Consider the following 19,923-nt stretch of genomic DNA (forward strand, 5'->3'; position numbering starts at 1 on the left):
TTTTTCTTTTTGAGACAGGGTCTCACTGCAGTTCAGGCTGGCCTTGAGCTCATTTTGTAGCCTAGGCTGGTTTCAAACTCTCAACGAGCCTCCTGCCTCAGCCTCCTGAGCGCTGGGATTACAGATGTGTGCCACCATGCCCAGCTCTGCCTACAATAATCTTAAGGAAGTGCTTAAAGCTAATAATAAGGGGGAACGGGGGGGGGGGGCGTGCGCGTGGGGGAGGGGGGAGGGGATACACAATACACTGCACACCTCCCAGCAGCCAGACCAGAGAATCTCAGGAACAAAGCCAAAGGATGACAGAGACAGTTTCTAACTCGGATAAAGACCCCTGAGTCCACACTGGAAAATGAAATATTCTGTGTGGACAGCATGGAGGAGAGCCCCTCCCGGGGGGAGAGCACCAAGCAGTGGCTCTGGAGGAACGGCGGCACTTCAGAGTCACCGTCTGGCAACCAACTTAGTGGCAAATAATTTATGTAAGACTCAACAGCAGACCCTAAAATTAAGACAGTGAGCCCGGACCGTGGGTGTTTCCAAACTCTTGAAGTTTCCTCTGAGGTACTCACGAGTTACATAAAAGAAAAACAGTAACTGGAAAAACCGCCTGAAAGCACTGAAACCAAGAGATCAAAGACAGCGCACCTCACAGCTCGAGGCCAAGTCTAGTACTGACATAGTCCAGTCCAGCCAAGAGGACGCTTCCGGCCAGCACAAGTGGGGACAGCCACGAAGCAGCCCGCAGGACCTTTCAGAAATGTCAGGGCCACAGTGAACTCGGAAATACCAAGCCACAGTTCTGAACCCAAAGGAAACTGGAGCGGTGCGGAAGCGAGGTGGAATATGACTCGGCTGATGCTTAAAAGGGGTTGGACTGTTTTTCTATCAAAGTCATCATTTAGAAAAGTGGAAAAAATTTGAATAAGACCTATGGATTAGATGATAACGCTGCATCTAAACTGCCTGGTTTGGTGATTGTGATACAGTTATAATAAACACTAGCCAGGTGTGGGGGCCCATGCCTGTAACCCCAGCACTCAGGAGGCTGAGTCAGGAGGATCGCTGTGAGCTTGAGACCAGCTTGGGCTACAAAGTGAGTTCAAGGTCAGCCTGAACCGCATAGCAAGACCTTGTCTCAGTGGAAATCCCCCCCTTTTTTTTTTTTGGTATCAGGAATTGAACTCAGGACCTCGTGCTTGCCAGGCAGGTGCTTACACCACTGAGCCATCTACCTGGGCCCCCTGTCTAAAAAGGCAAAACAAAAAGAAAAACAAAACAAAACAAAACAAACACCCCACAAAAAAAAAACACATTCTGTTTTTGTTGTAAGGAAAATGCTTTTTGTGGGGAGGCAAATTACGGATGGAGCCCAGGGCCTTGCACATCGAGGCAAGTGCTCCACCTAGAGCTACACTTGTAGCCCTTTTTATTTTTCATTTTGAGACAGTCCTGTTAAGTTGCCTAGGCTGGTCTCGAACTTGTGATCCTCCTGTCTCAGCCCCTCAGAATGCTGGGTGTGCCTGCGGCCCTGCACTGCTGTGTACTGCTCACTCCACTCCCCCAGCTTTGCTATGTGCATCGTGAAGCAACTCAGGAAACGTGCGGGTGGCAGACAGGCATCAGCTCCTGCACCCAAGTGATGAGGAAGCCGAGGCTCCAGGCCCAGGGCCTTGGGCAGCCCTGGGTTTCAGCTCGGTCTTCAGCTGCAGGCCCAGGACCTCCCCTGGGTCAGCCTTGCCTGCCTACGTATGACCCCCTCATAGAACTGCAGTTCCGACACAGGCGTGTGGGAACTCAGGCTGGCACCTGGCACAGTATCACCATGAGGGATTAAATCAACCAAGGCAGCAGCTCTTGCTGGGTGGCACTGCCCTCCCACAGGTTTGTGGAGGATATCGGTGCTGTTCGGGGTTGTTGACATTTACTGGGTGACAGTCACCCAGGTGAAATGCCCTGAGAGGCCAGAACAGGTCTCTCCCCTTGCCAGCCACATCTCTGTTTACAAACACTAGGAGGTTCAGTTAGCTCTGCTATTGTCTCCTCAACAAATCAGACCCTCTCCCTGGAGAGCTGTACTGCTCAGGAGCACCCTGGCTACCCTGCCCATGCCGGGTGGTGCCAACCCAGAACTTGAGAGGCTGCCGATGTCCATGACACGCACAGGCGCCCAGGTCAATGGCTGCTGCCAGAGGCAGCTCCAGGATATAGCTCTCTGTTCCTGGCAGCACAAGGCTGGAAAATCCAGCCCCAAACTGGACTGCAGCAGCCAGAACCTAAGGTAAGAGGAATTCAGACCCCCAGGGTGGAAGTCTGAGTTGAAGTGGGAATTTGGGGTAGGACACCAGCACGGCCCACGCTCAGCCCTGCCTAGGACGCAATGGCTGGCTCCTACGGCACGTTGTGCTTAAGCCCACCCCCGCGATCCTTAAACGCACCTACCTCCCGATCACCAGACGTCTACCTTCTGGCGTTGCTGACATTTTTTTTTTTTAATACTTAAAAACAAAACAAACCAATGATGAATTTTAAACTACTTAGGTAAAAGGCAGGGAATACAAAACAGTATTTATTCCCCTGCCTGGCTGCAAGGCTCTTACCCAGTCACATGGGAAACGATTTATATTATGGATGGAGGAGAGAGTCCAAGGAAGGAAGAGGAACCCTTGCATTGTAGTGCACTGAAATTGAGCACGGGAGGTAGAGAGGAATGGAGGCCAGGGTGGCCAGCGCCCGGGTGGGGCGGCTGATGCCTCTGGCTGTGTGGGGCAGTCCTGGCAGCTGGGGCCCGAGAGCTGCAACCTCACTAATTTAATAAATGAACTCTGACAAGCCTAAATGGTTGTTTGGATGGTTCCTCTCCCATTCCTCCTCCCCGGCTGCCCAAAACTTCAAATAAAATAAATTAAATACAGCACGAGATGCAATCTGAGTCTTCTGCGCCTGCCTTCTCTAGCAGGTGTCAGAAAAACGTTAACAACGCGGGGCTCTGGGCCTGGGCACCCTCGTGGTGGCTCTGCTGATTTTTTCCCCCTCCCACACCGCCGCTGCCAGCATCGCTTCCCAGCGGGGGCAGGGTGGGCTGGGACATTATTCAGCGCACTGCCATCGGTGTCTTCAGCCAATCGGAGGCGATGGCAGCCGCTTGCACCTTGCTGACAGCTGCTGTCAAAACACTCTCACAACCGGCAGCTCGATAATAACTCGAAAATGAGATACAAATGAGGGAGTTTTCATGAGTGGGACGCTCCGCAGTTCTCCCACAGCCCCGCTGGCTCCCAAGGGTGGTGGGGATGGATGCGTGGGGACGCGCATGGCCATGGGGGCAAGAGCGGCAGAGGAAACAAAACCCGGCAAGGTGGGCTTGGAAGATTGGCTCAAGAACATGGCCTGTCCCCTGAAGGGGTCCCTGGGAGGTCAGGGGAGTGCCACTGTGTGGTGGGCGGCATTGGTCTAAGGCTCCCTGGAAGGAATGGCTCCTGCCTGGCTCGCTCTTTGCTTGCCCATGTGGAAGGGGATGAAAGAAAAGGTAGTGAAAGGTTCTTCATGTAAATGAAAGGGAGCAGAGAATCACCATGGGGGTGCAGCTGTGCCCCCCGCCCCCCCCCTCACGACTTTCCTTGCTTTCCACTCGCTGGCCTCCCCAGCAGACGCGTCCTCCTGGTCCCTGTGCTGGCAGACACCAAGCGAAGCCCGCAAGCCCATGACATCTCACATCCTGATCAAGCGTGCCGTGTCACCCATGTCTACTTTACACGGCACATTCTGTGAAGAAGGGATCAGCAGTGCAGCTCACTCAGGAAGCCGAGCCTCTAGGAAGCTCTGACATGCGGCACTTGGAAGGACGAGAGCTCTCAGGAGCCTGAGGAGGGACACGCCTGTGCGGGGTGACAGCAAACCGCTCCTGCAGAGCTGGGGGGGAACGCGGCTAGAAACTGGGCTCGGGTGTTGGTCCTGCCACTTAGCTGACTCGCAGCCGCACTTAAGCTCCCTAACCCGCCGTCCCCACATCTGGCAAACAGTGAAATTAATACTAGGAGGCGGGAGGGGCTCACTGGTGCTCTGCGCCAAAGACGTGGGAGGCTTTCTGCTCTAGCTTACTTTCCTACACTGGCCTGGATGAGGTTCGTTTTAGAACGAGGAGAGACCATCTCTGAAGAGCAAAATGTCGCAGGGCACAGTGGCACACACCTCTAATTCTAGAGCGTGGAAGGGAGGCTGAGGCATGATGCTCACAAGTTCAAGGCCAGCCTGTCTCAAAATTAAAAAGAAAAAGGGTTGTGGATGTAATTCTGTGGTAGGGTACCCCTGGGCTCACTCCTCAAGACCATGAAAAACCAAATACACCAAAAACAAAAGCAAAACCTTGATTTGCTGGAGAGATTCTAAAGATGTAGGTAGAAAGGTTTGGAAATGACAGGAGATGCTGGGCAAAAATCTCCCCCTGAGCAGCACTGTCCCGGCTGTGGGGCCAATGAGCGCGGCTGCACTGGGATGGGAAGAGGGAGGCTGGGATCCACTCCCAAGGGGCAGGAGTGTGTCTGAACAGGATCCCTCACCCAATACCCTCCTGGCCAGGCCGGGAACTCTGCGGGAGCAGGGATCAGCTGCCTTCTTTGGAAGACATACTTTTTCCCGATTCCAACACAGTGTTTGTGCTCAGCATGGGCAGCGAGCCAGAGGCACAGTAATGCAAAGGCGGGCCCAGGTGCGCTAGGCTGACCCGTGGCGAGCGTGGCCACTGTTCCCTTCCGGGTCTCCTCCTGCGCACGCTGCCCCCAGCACCTGGACTCTGGCCTTCTTTCTGTCATGCCGGAGGGCACCCATTCCCCTCCGTGAGCGACACTGAGGTCGTCTGGCCCTCCACGCGTGGCTTCTTCAGTCTGTTCCCTCACCACTGCACGTTTAACACGGCTCGCAATCTTCTGCCCTCATCCACGCCTCGTGAAGATCCCCGCATACCAACGTGTGTCCAAACCTCCAGTTATCTCTCGAGGCTAGAGGTCTAGAAGTGGGAGGGCTCCATCACAGGGTGTGGACATTTTAAAGGGTCTGGGTCTGTGCTGTCCCCTAGGGCAGACCCTACTGAAAGGAGAGTGATGGCTTGGGGTTCTCGTGTGGTTTTGCCCCACTCCCATGCTCAACACTTAGTCCCCACGGAAAGCTCTGGAAAGCGGGTGCTGTGAGCACCTGGGGTAGGGCCTGATGCTGCTGCACGTGGCAAGTGACCTAGCCGCTTCTCTGACACACTATGACACAACCAGGCGGCCCCTACAGCATTCCAGCGGGCACTGTTCTCTCTTGACCCTCTAGCTGCCAAGACCATGAACCAAAGAAGCCTCTTAGCTTTCTCAGTTACCCAGCCTCAGGTACTCTGCTGCAGTAACACAGAACAGACTAAGACAGGCTTAGTTTTTCTACTGGAAGGTGACTGGATTGTAGGTGCTGGTGGGAGGGGTGTCACTGTGGAGGTGACCTGAAGAGAGCTGTCCCCCAGCTCCCTTCATCTGCCCTGCTTCCACTGCAAAGCCTCAAGCAGGCCTTCACGGCCCGGCCTCTATGCCATGCTGTCACCTCAAAGCCAGCTAGCTACACACTGAAACTATAAACCATGAGCCAAAATCGACCTTTCTCCTTTAACTCTGGGGGCTGGGTATTCTATCCCTGCTGAGGAATAACTAAGACATGCAGGCTGTTTAAATTAAATTCAGAGCCCCATTCACAGCAGCACTGTTCCCAGCACTGGTGGCTGTCATACTGGATGGCGGGGACAGCTTCCTGCTGCAGGAAGCTCTACAGGGTGGTGCTGCGCTCGGCGCTCGGCACCCAGCTCGGCCCTTCACCCTGCCTGGCCCCGCCTTCCTTCTCTGCCCCCTCTTCCCCCACCTCCCTCCACTTGGGATGGGAGTCCAGGCACAAGACCTCCCAGGAATGTCTCTCTGCCTGCACAGCAGTCAGGGCAAACGTCTGCAGACATGGGAGCACGGCCAGTCACCTCATGCCGTCTCAACATTGCGGGTACTGGACGGGACTGAAATGTATGGCGCACGTTAGAAACATTCACTGAATGTAAAGACATGCTGCGGAGACTCTCCCTCAAAATACGCCCTCCCTGGCTTTGAATGCACTCATCCCACTCTGCAGGCCATGCTCCAAAGCAGCCTTCCTGAGTGTCTTTACAAGGTATGACTGAAAATCTGTTTTGTGGCTCTTTCCACTTTAGGACAGAGCCAGTAGTCACACGGTGCCATCCCGTGAGATGGGTGGGTGAGGCCACGCTGTGGTGTTTTTACCAGCCTGCCTTTGTGTTGGATGGCACTCTGTGGTGGCTCCCACTGGGCTTAAGGGACAGGTCTACGTGCTGGGCTAGTGGACTCCAGGGCTCTGGGGGTGCGGGCTGCACACATGCAGTCCTAGAAGCTGCTGCCTCGTGGGCTGCAGTACCGTGTGGCTGTGCTAGCAGCAGGCATCTGCCTTGGCCCAGAGCCGCCAGCTCCAACAGCTCCCTTCTATGCAATGGCTCCTGGAGCTCCTCCTCACATCCCATTCCCAGGCACACAGACAGGACAGGAGGCCGAGGAGCAGAACCACCGGGCCCTCCAGGCAAGTCGCAGCCACTAGCAGCATTTCAGCCATGAGTGGGCTTGGCGGCAGAAAGCTCTAAGGTCCAACAGGCACCAGTATCCTGGATGTAAACTATGGGGTTCAGAGAGAGCCAAACTGACGGATCAGTGTCTTCAGTTAGTGTCGGCTCCCTCCCAGATACCCCAGGGAAAATACACGAGACCTAGCTGCAAGTCCTTTACACTGAGCTATCTCCCCAGCAGCACTTTTTTTGTTTTCTATGTTGTGACTGGCTTCTCAAAGTGGCTACATTGTCCGGATGGGCTTGAACACGTGATCCTGCTGCCTCAGCCTCCTACAGAGATGGGCTGCAGGCATCTGAGTCCAGGGAGCGCCTGCTGGTTTGGGTACAGAACTGTGCTACGAAACCCTGAGAGGTCTGGCACCCCCGTCACAGGTGCACTGACCCTTGTTAGATCTAGGCAGGAGTGTCTGTCCCACCCAAGCATGCAGCACCTATCTTTATAACGTGTCCCAATGTGTGACAAGAGATCAATTCACCGGGATGCCAACAAAGCAGTCCTAGTCCCAGGAGTTAGTGGCTGTGCACTCCCTGATGGTTCTGGTAGCTCCTCAGTGCTAGCTGTTATGGCTAAGCGATCCAGAAGGCTTTTTAGAATCATAGTGGGCCGAGATTCCGCTGACCTGGCAGATCTGGCCATACAGCTGGGCGGCTCAGGGCTGCCTCTCTGCAGGGTGCCTGCGCTCACGCAATCGGTCCCCTCTAGGGCGGTATTCCCAGCAAGAGGGGACTGCCACAGATTATGGGTCTCAATCTGAGGCTATGCCTTTCCAGTATTAAAACTCACAATCTGAATTTATTTTCTACTAAATGACATCATCCATCACACTGAAATAATGTTGTTAATTTGAATTTTATTGATTTTAAATTTTGTTTGTATTTAACTTGGAAATGTGTTTTGGTTTTTATAGTCTTAAGGAACCATCAGCGTGAGTTGTTGGTTTATTTTGGGTTCTGCATTTGTACGTAGCTAAGCAACATAATGATAAAGATGTTTACATTGTCACCATGGTGAAGAAGCACGAGATCTGTCTGGTTCTCTGCTCTCCTTTTCTGCAGCACTGGCAATCAAACCCTCATCCTTTTTATATTTTGGGATGTGGTCTTGCTGAGGTGCCCAGGCTGGGTGTGAACTTGAGATCCTCCTGCCTCAGCCTCCTGGAGTCCTGGGATTAGAGGTGTGTGCCACTGTGTCCAGCTCTGCCTTTTCTTTGAAAGGGATCTTTCTACCTTGCTTGCGTTTAAGAAATACAGGCATGCCCGTGGCTTTATGGGCTGTGGGATGGCACCCTCTGAGAGGCAAGAAGACTTGGGCTCCCTTACTTCAGTTTCCTTAGCGAGGGTCACAAAGATGGTTTCCCGAGGGGCCCAGAGCTGGCCAGCAGCAGGACTGCGGGAGATCGCTATGCCCCTGCCTCCCAGCACAGCCCATGGTCTTCTAGAAAGCCTCAGATGTGAGCGCCACAGAAGGGGGAGCCATCTGGGCCAGGAGGGAAACCCGCAGCCTTCCAGACACTGTGGCCCATCCTGCCGTCCACAGAACAGCAGGCCCTGCAGAGTCAGGCTCTCAGCCCAAGACACCCAGATTAGGACCACTGGCTGTGAAAGAGTCGCCTCGGCCCTGATGCCTCCATTGAGGTGACCGTGCACCACTCCCCCAAGCCTGGCGCTACCTTCTCTCATGGGGGCCATGCCTGTTCTTGTAGCATAGGGCCTGCAGCAGGCCCTGCCCCAGAGAGGCTCTGGAAATGCCATTCCATCTGCAAGCACCTTTTCAACTGCACAGCTGTGTGCTGAGAGCCACTGTCCCAGGAAGGCTCCCAGCTGCAGCCAGAAGCTGCTGCCCCAGGGGACTCCAGGATGTCCCAGGATGCCGGGCACTACGGGGCACAATTACTCCTCTGGCACTGAGTCATGAGCAGGTCTAGACAGCACCATGACGCAGCTGTGCTGAGGTGTGAACGCTGAGCTGTGTGCATGGTGTCCCCATCCTGGGGACCTGCGTGCTCTCCCTGGGTCTCATCTATCTTCTGAGCTTTGTTGCCTACTCTGGGATCAGCCTCGGTGCAGAGAGAAAGAAAATGTCAGCCCTGGTGGAAGGCTGAGCCTTCGATGCCCCAGAGGAAGAAGGAAACAGCAACAAAAGCCTCTGACTCCAGCCAATGGCCGCTCCCCGTGGGGAGGACGCAGGGCCCTGTGCTGCTCGGCCGAGCACCCACAAAGGCGCACATCCTTCTGAGCCAGACGCTCCCACTGCATCCCTGCCGAGGCCACCCTGCCTGCGCCGCAGCAGACAGCGCCCGTGAGTTACAGTGCTGCTTTCCACGGGCCCAAACAGCCTCCCAAGCCTCCAGCATGGAACTGCAGGCCGCCGTGACCAACTGGCTTGTGTTGGCTGGGAAAGCAGAAGCGATCGCTGCAGGGGACCTGGCCCAACCCTTTCAGATTCATTGAAAAATGGAGCCCAGAGAGGTCTGCAGCCAGTCAGGCTCACACAGCAGAAGCAGCACAGAGCCAGGACAGAATGCCAGCTCCTAACTCCTTGGCTGTACACTGCTGGACTGCAAAGTCACTCCGGCTTTGCTCCCAGCAGATGGCCACTTTCTGGTGACGGGGGGGGGGGGGGGGCAGGAACAGCAGAAGGAATGAGAAGCTGGCTCACCCCAGCAAGCTCTTGAGCAAGAGCTATGCACCCCGTCCCCTTCGCTGGACACTGGTGGGCAGTGATAGGCAGGGGCAGGAGGACGGCACAGAGATGAAGGAAAGGATGCCAGGGAGGCGGGAGCCTGGCCTCCGGGATGTAGCGACTGCTGTCTAAGTCTGCTTAGTCACAGCTACCCTAGACTTCTCTTGCTTGTCCCTGGTGATGGGCGACTCACCACTGTCATGGTTTATGGTTTGGGGCACACAGTTTTTAAAACCTGATTTTGAGATAATTACAAATGTACACACAGGAAAAAAGTAGCAAGGTTCTTTCTTGTAGGAAAGAACCAGAGAGGGCCTGTTTGCCCGGCACCCAGCTTCCCAGTTCTTGCAAGAGCGCAGCACCGAAGCTGAGTGTGACTGCCACCCCTGAAGTCGCTTGGCATGCAGGGCCAGACACTGCGTGGGCAGGTCTAGTCCCAGGACGCTTCATCCCAAGGACACTGAGTGTCCACCACGGTGCTAAGCACAGAGCCACCTCAGGGGTCCCACATGCTACCTGCCCGTTCGTATCCAGCTCTGGCCTGCCTCCCTCTGTGCACTTGGCGGCTCACCCCAGCAGCCACAAGTTGGCCACCTCTGCTAGTCTGTCATCTGGCGAGTGTTACAGATGGAATCACACAGCAGGCAGCCCTCGGGGACTCATGCTCTCTGTCAGGCAATTCTCCGGAGGGTCACCGGGCTCCGGTGTGACTCCAGGGTTTCCTCTTCACAGCTGAGTAGTGCTCCACTGTGTGGACATACCGCAGCAGCTCCAGACATGCAGGTTCTTCACGAGCTGTGGTTGCTGGGATTAAAGCTGCTATGGATACCTGTGCAGAGGTTTGTTTCCTCCCCTCTTCCTGGCAACAGATTTACTGAAGCACAATTCATAACTTCTGCAATTTTCCCACTTAAGGTACATGACTCAACTGCGTTTTAGTGGATCTGCAGGGCTGCGCGCCCCTCAGCAATGTCCAGCTTAGGCCGTTTCACCTCCTCAGGAAGGAGCCCGGGACGCCTCGCTTAGCTCCACGATCGCGTTCCCACCTCCCCGCCGTGAGCCCCAGTCTGGAGCTCGATGCAAATGGAATCTGTGCTTCCCGCCATGTGGTGGCCCGGTCCTCTGTCCTCAGTCTGTCCAACCTGTCAGAAGATGGGCACTCGGGAGTGAAGCGTTCGATTCCCCAGGGTCGGTGCGCAGAATGGTGCGTGGGGGTGGAAGTGGCCTCAGGGTGGGCATGCCAGCTACATGCAGCCGCAGGCTAGAGGTCCACTTTTTCCTCATCCTGGGCAGCGCCGTGCCCTGTTGCAGTTTCAGCGCTATGACAGGTGCGTGCTCCTGTATCTGTGTCACCCGCGCAGAACTCGCGCCCTTGGTTGCATCTGTGTGGCTCTCACCCAGCAGCTCTTCCTGGCTCTCCTGGCCTGCCTGTCACCCTACAGTAGGGTAGGACCTGGCTGGTCTGGGCCTCCCCCTCCTATAATAGGCAGCTGCATGTAAACTGTGGGGATGAGGCCACACAGGCGGGAGGGAGACAATGCCTGGATTTGGACCTCGGGACTCTGCCCACCTGGAATCCAGGGAGAACCCCACATCTTCTTCCGCTCTTGGGCCGCTTCCTGGGGGGCGCTGGTGCCTGGGCCCCTGCAGGGCCACCTTAAGACTGCATGCATCTTCCAGATGGTTGCTGCTGCCTTACACTGCTGTGAGCCCACACTGGGGGCTCAGAGTTCCGCACAGCGGGCGCCTAGCCGGGGTCTGCGGCCTGGCCCTGACAGCCCTGCTGCTGTGTGACTCTCCAGACAGTCACTCGGCAGGGTCCTGACAACACTGAGAAAGTCTCTCTGCGCCTGAGGGCATCCTGGGAGAGGTGGCATGGGACGAGGTGTACAGACAGTAACTGTGGCTATGTCCTGCTCAGGGATGTGACTCTACGAAGCTACCTGCCCCATGGGCCTTGTGTGGGTGAGGAGCAAATGGAATCCCGAACAAAAAAGCAGCCCAGCTGAGCGGGGCCTGAAGCGGGGGGTGGCCGTAGGTCCAGGGCATCACTGCCACAGCACCAGCCACGGATGCACCATGAGGACGAGGCCACTGCGACACACACAGCCTCCCTCAGAGGCTCTGTCCTCAGACGGGCTTCTTCCCCTCTGGCTCAGGGCAGCAGTGTCATCCTGGCTCCTGACCTCAGCCCTTGCATTGTGACAGACACACACAATCCAACAAGGTGCCAAGGACTGAAACAAGCCTTGAAGGAGCAACCAAAGCCACCATGGGGACGTCACACAGGAAAGTCAGTGCAGCAGTGGAGGGAAAAGGGACCCTGGTGGTGGCCAGCGCTGACCCAGCTGGCGTCACAAAGAGCAGCTTCGGGCGCACTGCGCTGCTAGGTGATCAGGCTGCCAGAGGGTTGGCGGGAGACTTCCCTCCTGAGCAGGGGACACGGCTACCTCTTCAGCAGGAGTGAAACGACCAAGGACAGTATTAACGTGAAGAGGGTGCAGAACTGCCCATTGGTTGGGAGAGAAAAGAACTCAATACCATATCCACCACCGTGGGACTCAGACCCAGGGTGCATCAAGTTACATAAGCAATGACAACAGGAGTAAGAAAATTCAGTTGAAAAAATCAGATAATATAACTGCAAAAACTGGCCAAAAGACCTGAGCAGGCCAGGGCCCAAATGGCCTATTCTTTACCAAAAAGTGGATTTCCTGAGCTGTCAGGGAGGCAGATTAGCATCCACAAACTCATACAAGTGCAGTGCTCCTGGGGAAATAGGTGGAAGGAGGAAGACAGGAACACAGGCCCCAGGTGCTGGCGAGGCGGAGGGGCAGGGAAGCTCAGGTGCGGGCGGCGACTGCCCTGGAGCCTGCCTGGCAGTGCCCGGGTGGTCCAGGGCTCTGCTGCCACATGCCCTACAGAAACATGTGCGTACCAGTCCCTTAGACTGTCCCAGGACAGCATCCCCAACAGTCACAACCCAAATGCTCACCACTAAACTGCCTGTGACACAGGCTCGCAAGGCAGTGCCAGCCCGCAACAGGAGCCGACACCCATGGTGATGCGTGCACAACACGTGCAGCCAGGAAGCAACGCAGGACGCATTACTCTGAGTACGTGGCTTCACACTGCACAGCACTGGAGCCAGGAAGGGGCTGCTCCCAGAGGGCAGTGGCAGGACGGGGCAAGTGGGGTCGTCCACCTTGAGCAGGGCTGCTACAGGGCGCTGGGTCTATGGCCGCTCGGCACACAGGGCCTCCTGCCTGTGCGTTTCTGCATACACGTTAGGCCGCAGCACCAAGGACCTGGGCGCCTGCTGCTCCAGAACTCTACAAGTCTTCCCTAACAACCCCGCTGGAGCCTCTACTCTGCTGACGGGGCACTACTAGGGAGGAACCCCGCACCTAATGAGATTTCGGGTGACCAGGCTGTCCTTGGCCCTGCCTCTGTGGTCACCATCACCACTGGAGGAAACACACAGGCCGGGTGGACAGCACAGGGATGAGGGCCCTGTGCACAAAATGCACTAGAGGGCATGACAAGTGCAAGGGACTGGCGACTCCAGAGGCACAAAGGCCCCAGACACATGCAGTGAGCCTGCCCATTCGCACCTGATGGGTATCTCATGCCTTTCAGGAGGAAAACAGCAGGAAGAAATCCACCTATGTGGGTTGAGAGGAGAAAGCATCTGCAGGGGCTGCCCTGCAGATCTGGAAGTACCCACCACCATAAGCTCCTTAATGCGTCTCACGTCCCTATGACACACGGGCGCCTCTGTGTGCAGTCTCGCCTCTGAGGTCAGTCTGGAAAGCGTGGGATTCCTGGGTGTCCACAGGGACATGGAGCGGCTGAGGGTGAAGTGGGCAGAGGAGAGGGGACCCCAAGGCTGTGTGTGACCTGAGTCAGCTGAGTCCTGGGCTGCAGCCCTGCCAGGCAGGAGAAGGGAAGGCGGGAAGAAGTAAGTGCTGCCCACCCGCAAGGGCACTGGGGAGCAGCTGTCAGGGAGGCTGGCCTGCCTGGTACCGCCAGATCTTTTCATTGTCCAAGGCTGGGGGCTAGGCTGAGCTGTGCTGGGGGCACAGGCCTATGCCGGCCCGGAGGATGAGGCAGGGGGGTGGCAAGTGTGAGCTCAGTCTGGCAATTTAATGAGAACCACCCCCCATGAATAACAAATGAAAGGGCTGAGGCGGGTTTAGTTAGCACACTTGAGCCCCTAGGGTCCAGTCCTAGTACCTACAAAAGAAACTAAAAGCTAGATGGAACACAAGGCTATGTGTGTACTGTGCTGGGTACACGGAGGGCACTATTCACCCGCTCTAGCACTGGGCCAACACCAGGTGGGCCAGGCGACCAACCCAGGGCTCCACAGGTGGTGAACTTGCCAATGGGGACACGGGGGTGTGGGACATGGCCCTGGGGTGGGAGATGAGAGGCAGGCAGGATGTGGTCCTCCACTGTGGGAGGCCTTGCACACCCTGAGAGCCCTCTAGGAGGGCGACACCAGCAAGGGGGCTGCTGCGTAAAAGGAAACAAGATGGCTGAGGACATGCTGGCAGAGAGGCCAGCTACTTGGGCGTGGGTGGTGCTGTGCTGTCACCAGGGAGTGACAAGTAACTCAGGCCTCAAGCCCCCCCAATGACATTGCTATGGAGCTCAGCATCTGAGAAGCCTGTCACTGGGGCAGTGGACCTCTGCTCCTCCTAGGAAACAGACCTGTGACATGTGCTGCCCTGGTAACAGCGACACAAGAGAAGTGTCCATCCGTCCTGAGGTCAAGCCTGCTGCTGCCCGTGCACAGAGGCAGAGGGGCCAAGTTTTCATTCCCGTTCCCCAGTGAGGGCTCCAAGGTGGGCTGGTGCACAGCTGTGGGTGCCAGAGGCCATCTCTACTGTCACATGCCCACCCAAGGGCACCTGTCCAAGAAAGGCCACCATGTGCAATGTGGGTGGACACGAGCCCTGCCCACACAAAGCTTCAGCTCTGCCTATGACAGAGACCTGCCACTTCCTTCCGGTGCATACCTGCCCCACCTGGCCCCCGTCAGGCCAGCCTGGGGATCAGAAGAGTGAAATCAGCTGCACAGCAAACACACACGCACCATCTGGGGCACCCGGAATGTCCTCCCCACTGTCCCTTACAAGGCAGAGGGACAGGCTGGGCTGGACCCTCCCAGTTCTTACCAGCCATGCTCTACAGCAGCGATGGCAAGCCTTTTAGCGATGAGTGCCCAAACAGCACCCCAAGCCTGCCTACCTACTGCCAAGCGCCGACACTGGGCTTAGACCCGAGTCCTGAGGGTTCAGGTCAGAGAAAACAACTGCTACAGGAGGCTCAGCTGCTGGGGTGACCTGGCACCTAGATCCCGGCTGAGTGGGGTCAGAGTGACAGCCCAGGAGGCAAGGGAGAAGATGAAGACCCTGGAAATGCCCTGGAGAACCTTTAAGGCCTGCTTTAAAGATGGGGTTCTGTCTGGAGTCAGAGTCCAACATGGGTTCAGACCCTGGCTCCAGTTATTCACCAGCTGGTGTCCTCACTGGGAACTGGAGGGGACAGTAACTACTCCACAGGTCGTGGGGGCTAGGGGACAACGACCACATACAGCACGGAGACACTGTACAGGGCCTGGTATTAATGGCAGTGACAGAGGTTCACAGCCTCACCGCCATCAGCAATTGCAGTGCAGGCTGATGCTGGCGCAACTGTTTTCTTCAAGAGGAAACAGATCCAGAGAACAAGCGGCAGTGGGTCAGGAATCACCGTCCAGAGTTTCCACAGGGTGACCCTTGACTCCTTGCCCTGCAGAACCTGCATCCACAGGGCTCCTGTGGTGCAAGGATGGAGCCTCTGGAAAGGACCTGGAAATGCTACCCTGGGAAGCTGCTGCCCCCAGCGTGTGGCGTTAGGAATCACGCACCTGCCTGGAAGGACCCTGGCCCCTCGCTGTTGACCCAGGAGGGCACGGGTCCTCTGGGCAACAGAGAAGGGCCTGGGTCTCTCCTGACACAGCATGTGCCCAGCGCCGAGGACACACTGTGCTCCTATAACACATGCCAGAGCTCCTATGACAGGGCCCTTCAGATCCGGGTGTCAGGGAGGATGCGTCTGAGCCCCAACGACGGGTCAGACTAACTGAAATCCACACCCGATTCAGCTCTGTGGTCCCAGGCAGGGTGCTCCACCTCCTGGGGGGGAGGAGCGAAAGGGACAGCACTGTCCCTCTTATGCAGGGCTACCTGAATAGTGCACACTTACAGAGCCCAGCACACCTAAGAGCCCTCAGGGGGCTGAGAATTTACTATACTGGCAAGCAAAGACCCACAAAACCTGCTTGACAGAATGGAGCAGACCATGTACCCCAAAGCCTGAGCTCTCCCTTGCAAGTGACCTTTGCTGGCCAGTGGCTTTGTCTGACTTTGTCTGGGGGCATCCCTAGAAAACCTTTGGTCCCTGAGAAGGCTCACAGCGACCCCTGCTGCCAGTCACTGGGAACTGCCCCACACCATCAGCAGGCATGAACAACAAAAGCAAGGTAGAGCCTCCCGAGGAGGGCTGGCCTTTCCAGGGGTCTAGGAGGATGCCTGTCAGAACAAGGCGGGGAGAAGCGACGCCGCGTGTAATTATGTTCAGTGGACACTAATTCCCTGTCTCCTAAAGATAAATATAATACTCAGATCAAACAAAACGCCTTCCCTTCCCGAGCTCTTTTGTTTCCCTGGATAAGTGTCATCCTAAATAGACCACGGAACCGAGAGGAAGTGTCATTTCTGAGGGATATTATTTCCTGATCAACACACACTGTTCTTAGCAAGCTCGTTTTGATCTGGCAGTTCTTAAATTGGACTCTTTAAAAAGCAGAGACAGGTTAAAACGGTGGATGCACCTCAGGGCAAGAATTCAAGACCCCTCTTACTTGATCTACCCGGGCTTGGGGTGCAGGACAGTGTCCCCCAGGCTGTGACCCTGTCTCTGCAGGCTGGTCCCACCAGCCAGGACACCCAGGAGCCGAGCTGGCCATGTCTGTGGGGGACTGCCACACCCGTGATCTGCAGCATCCCGGAGGGCATGACAAGGACTCCGAAGCAAAGGCCCGGAGCGGCCTCCCACCTCTAATCCACACAGGGAGAATGAAGAGGACGAGCTTCGCACACAATTCTTTCCCACCTTCAAAACTTCAGAGACGGAATTAGGAGACAGGGACTCTGTTTGTACCTGGCAAGATGGCAACTGATGATTTCACAATAAACTGACAAGCAGGGGCTGAGCCACTGCCCCCTGGGATGGAGACCCCTAAAGGGTCAGCCTTGTGGAGACGCAGGTCCCAGCTGAGCCTCACACATCTGACTGGACGGGGCCAATGCATCCGCTGTCACTCTGCAGGCAACAGGGTCTCTCTGCCCTGCCGGCATATGCCTGGGGAGTGCTCTGCTGCCTGTCATGAAAACACCTCGCTCAGGACTCAGAGCTGAATGACACCTAAATGATCTAATACTGAAACACTGTAATATGCCAGCACAGCAATCACAAACAAGGGGCCCTAGGCAGGACAGGCTCTGTCCAGTGCAGTGACTGGTTTTAAAGAATGACTCACCTGCTGTTGAATTCCTAAGAACCCAGACTGCTTGTTGTTTGTTCAAAACATGAGAAAAATCGGTCCTGTCCAACCTGGACTCCTGCCTGGCATCACGGCTGGCTAAGCAGAGGCTCTCCAGCTGCAGCAGCAGGTGCCAATGGGCATGTGTGTCCCATGTCCCGCCTGGCCCCAAAGGGCAGCTGATTTCCCCACACCTGTGCTAGCAGGTGACCCACCTTCTCAGAGGGGGCGTTCCTTAGAGCATGCTTGAGATCAGGAGTACCGTTCTCTGCTGGCCAGGAGGATCAGGGGAGCCTCTCTGGAGACACAGTGTCTGACCATACCTCTGACATAGAGCCCAAACAAAGCGATGTTTGGAAAAGTCACCAGCTGACTGTGAAGCACCCACCAGCTTCAGCCAAATGCATGACGCACGCTCCCAGCAGATCAGAGAGCCGAGCTTTACCAAGGAGGCTCTGGGCAGGCCTGTGGCACACGGAGGGGGCAGAGGCCCAGCTGGTTGTGCTCTGTCCAGTGCTCTCAGAGATGAAATGAGCTAAGTCCACGGCAGTCTGAAGACAACCTCTGAAAAGCCTCCATACTGGCCTGCAGTGGAAGCTGCCAGCCCCAAGGCCACCATCCTCCAGCACCTCTGCTCACCATGGACCAAGTCGCGCATCTCACCTGAACAGCTCTCGGATCTCTCGGAGGTCAGCCTGGAAGGGGATGTTCCGTACCAGGATCTTGGAGGTCGTCTGCTTCCTGGCCACCTGCTTCTTCCGGGCAGATGTCAGGGCTGGCCTGAAGCAGAAGGGAAAGGGGCTCAGGTTCCTGGAGGTGCCACGGCTCCTGCCCTACACTGACCTCTTCCCTAGAGTAACGGAAGCTCCTGGCCACATTCAGGGATGGACCAATCAGCATGCGGAAGAGACGACGATGCAAGAGGGGAAAGGCAGTGGCCCTGGGACACGAACTGCATCTGTCTCCCTAAAACAGCTGTGGTGTCTGGCTCACACCTCTGCTGTTGCCACCAGAAAGGACCTGGACAGAGGAGAGCAAGCTCTCCACAAAACCCAGTCTCCCTGTTTCCTTCTCTGTAGATGCAAAGGAAGACACTGGGTCGTTCCCAAAGGTCCACTTTGGGACGCTGTCCTCTCTCTGGACCCCACAGGGCCTGAGCAGAGGTTGGCTACATGGTAAGAAAAACTCTGAGCCCAGAGTTCCAGGCTGTCCCTAACATCGTACCATGTCACCTCCTGCCACTCCAGGTAAGATGTGAATCCCACGCCAGGCCCAGAACCTGCACCACCTTAGGTGAGTGACCCAGCCCCTCGGCTTGATTTCTCAGATGCAGAACAGGGGGCAGCAACAGTGGTGCCGTGCTAGAATGGCTGGGACTTAATGAGGGCCTCGGCACCTCCCCGCAGCCGGGGATGGCCAGCACTGTGCTCATTCTTTCCTGCTCCATCACCTCCTCAGAGCCCCCCAGCAGTCCCCGCACACACACCCCTTCCTGGCACTCACCTCACTACCCCTCAACCACATTTCCCTGTCCCATCTGTCCTGTTGCCTGAGGGCAGTGCTGCCCCACACAGCAGCCCCGGTGGCTACTTCAGTCTAAATCTGGATGAAATGCAAGACAGGGATATAGCTCAGCAGCACAGCACCTGCCTGGCAAGATCCTGAGTTCGATTCCCAGTACCAAAAAAAAAATAAAAGATGAAATGCAATGAAAACCCGGAATGGGGCAGCCCTGAGCTGGTCCCCAATGACCCTGCCTCCTGGTCCTCCTGACCTCTGAGACCCTGGACAACTGAAGCCACAGCGTGTGACTTAGGACACAGCTCATGTAAGACACTGCTCTTCCTCCTTGCTCTGGGGAAGCCAGCACCTCTTCACTGGGACACTGCGCAGGCTCAGGGTGAACCCAGAGGTGAGGCACAGGCCATGGCAGCATGGGGACACCCCAAACCTCTCAGAGGCCGAGCCAGCCCCCAGGAGGACTGTTCCTGGACTCAACCATGGAACCTGCAAGAATGTGGCCTTTCACTGTCAGAGCTGTGAGCCTGGCCTGCTCTGCTGAGCAGCAGAAGGTGATGAGTGTGGTGGCACTTGCCACCTCACGGGCAGCACTGATGTGGAATGCTTTGTTGTCACGGAAGGTTCTGTCCAATAGCGCTGCCCTGGGATGTGAACACCACCAGCAAACACCACGTGCTGCCCAGGAAGACAGGCTGGGCCTCCTTGGCATGTTCTATTTGCTGACTATAGATACAACGTCATGCACACCAGCATTGCGGTTTCTGCCTGATTCCCTCCTCATTCTCGTGGTCCCAGAGCGGGAGCTTCGGAAGCTGGCTGGTCACGGGGCACACATCCAGACAGGGTGGTCGCTGGGCCCTGACCCTGGTGCTTCCTCCCCCTTCCTCCTGCATGCTGCAGCTGTGCTTCCTCCGTCACCTGTCCTGCCCTGGAGTCAGCCAACCACGTGCAACCCAACAGGGACCAAAATCAGCGCCTCCCTTAAGTTGCAGGTGTTGGGTACTATGCCACAGTGACAGAGAAGAACTGAGACAATCGGGCAGGAAGCAGGAGCAGGCAAGGCTGTCTCCAGGCTGCTCTGAGAAGGGACTCAGAAAAGGGAGACGACTGCCCTGGCAGGGTGCTCAGGGACAGCACAAGGGGCAACGGCCCCTGGTGTGGTACCTGACTCTCCAGTCATCACCTGCCCAAGGCCACGCACGAGACTCCAGAGGGCCTGACCCAGGTCTGCTTCCCTCTGGGTGCTCTGCATAGCATCCTGGGAAGGCTGAGCACCCTGAGCTGGACTCAGCAGCTGGGAGCAGCGAGGAGGGAACAGCAGTGCACTGCTCAAAGATCACAAAGCCATGAGCTGGAAGCGAGGAAGTGAGGACCCTAAACCAGCTCCGAGACTGCTGGAGCAGCCATTCCGGCACCAGGCCAGGGGATGACAATGAGAGATGCAGGCTTACGGGTCCTGTGCTGGGAACCCAGGAG

At 56.3% G+C, this 19,923-nt stretch overlaps 1 protein-coding gene across 2 annotated transcripts in view; it reads right to left on the reverse strand.

Annotated features, from left to right (window-relative positions):
* Rbm19 (RNA binding motif protein 19) overlaps positions 1 to 19,923 on the reverse strand; it is a 94,995-nt gene that overhangs the window by 44,745 nt on the left and 30,327 nt on the right. For both annotated transcript variants that reach the window (XM_023720635.1, XM_023720634.1), the window contains exon 21: positions 17,590 to 17,706. In XM_023720635.1, coding sequence (XP_023576403.1) covers positions 17,590 to 17,706 — 117 coding nt within the window. The remainder of the gene's footprint in view (positions 1 to 17,589; positions 17,707 to 19,923) is intronic.

Source organism: Octodon degus, unplaced genomic scaffold, assembly GCF_000260255.1.
Source record: "Octodon degus isolate 3935 unplaced genomic scaffold, OctDeg1.0 scaffold00076, whole genome shotgun sequence".
In the NCBI taxonomy this organism is placed as follows: domain Eukaryota; kingdom Metazoa; phylum Chordata; class Mammalia; order Rodentia; family Octodontidae; genus Octodon; species Octodon degus.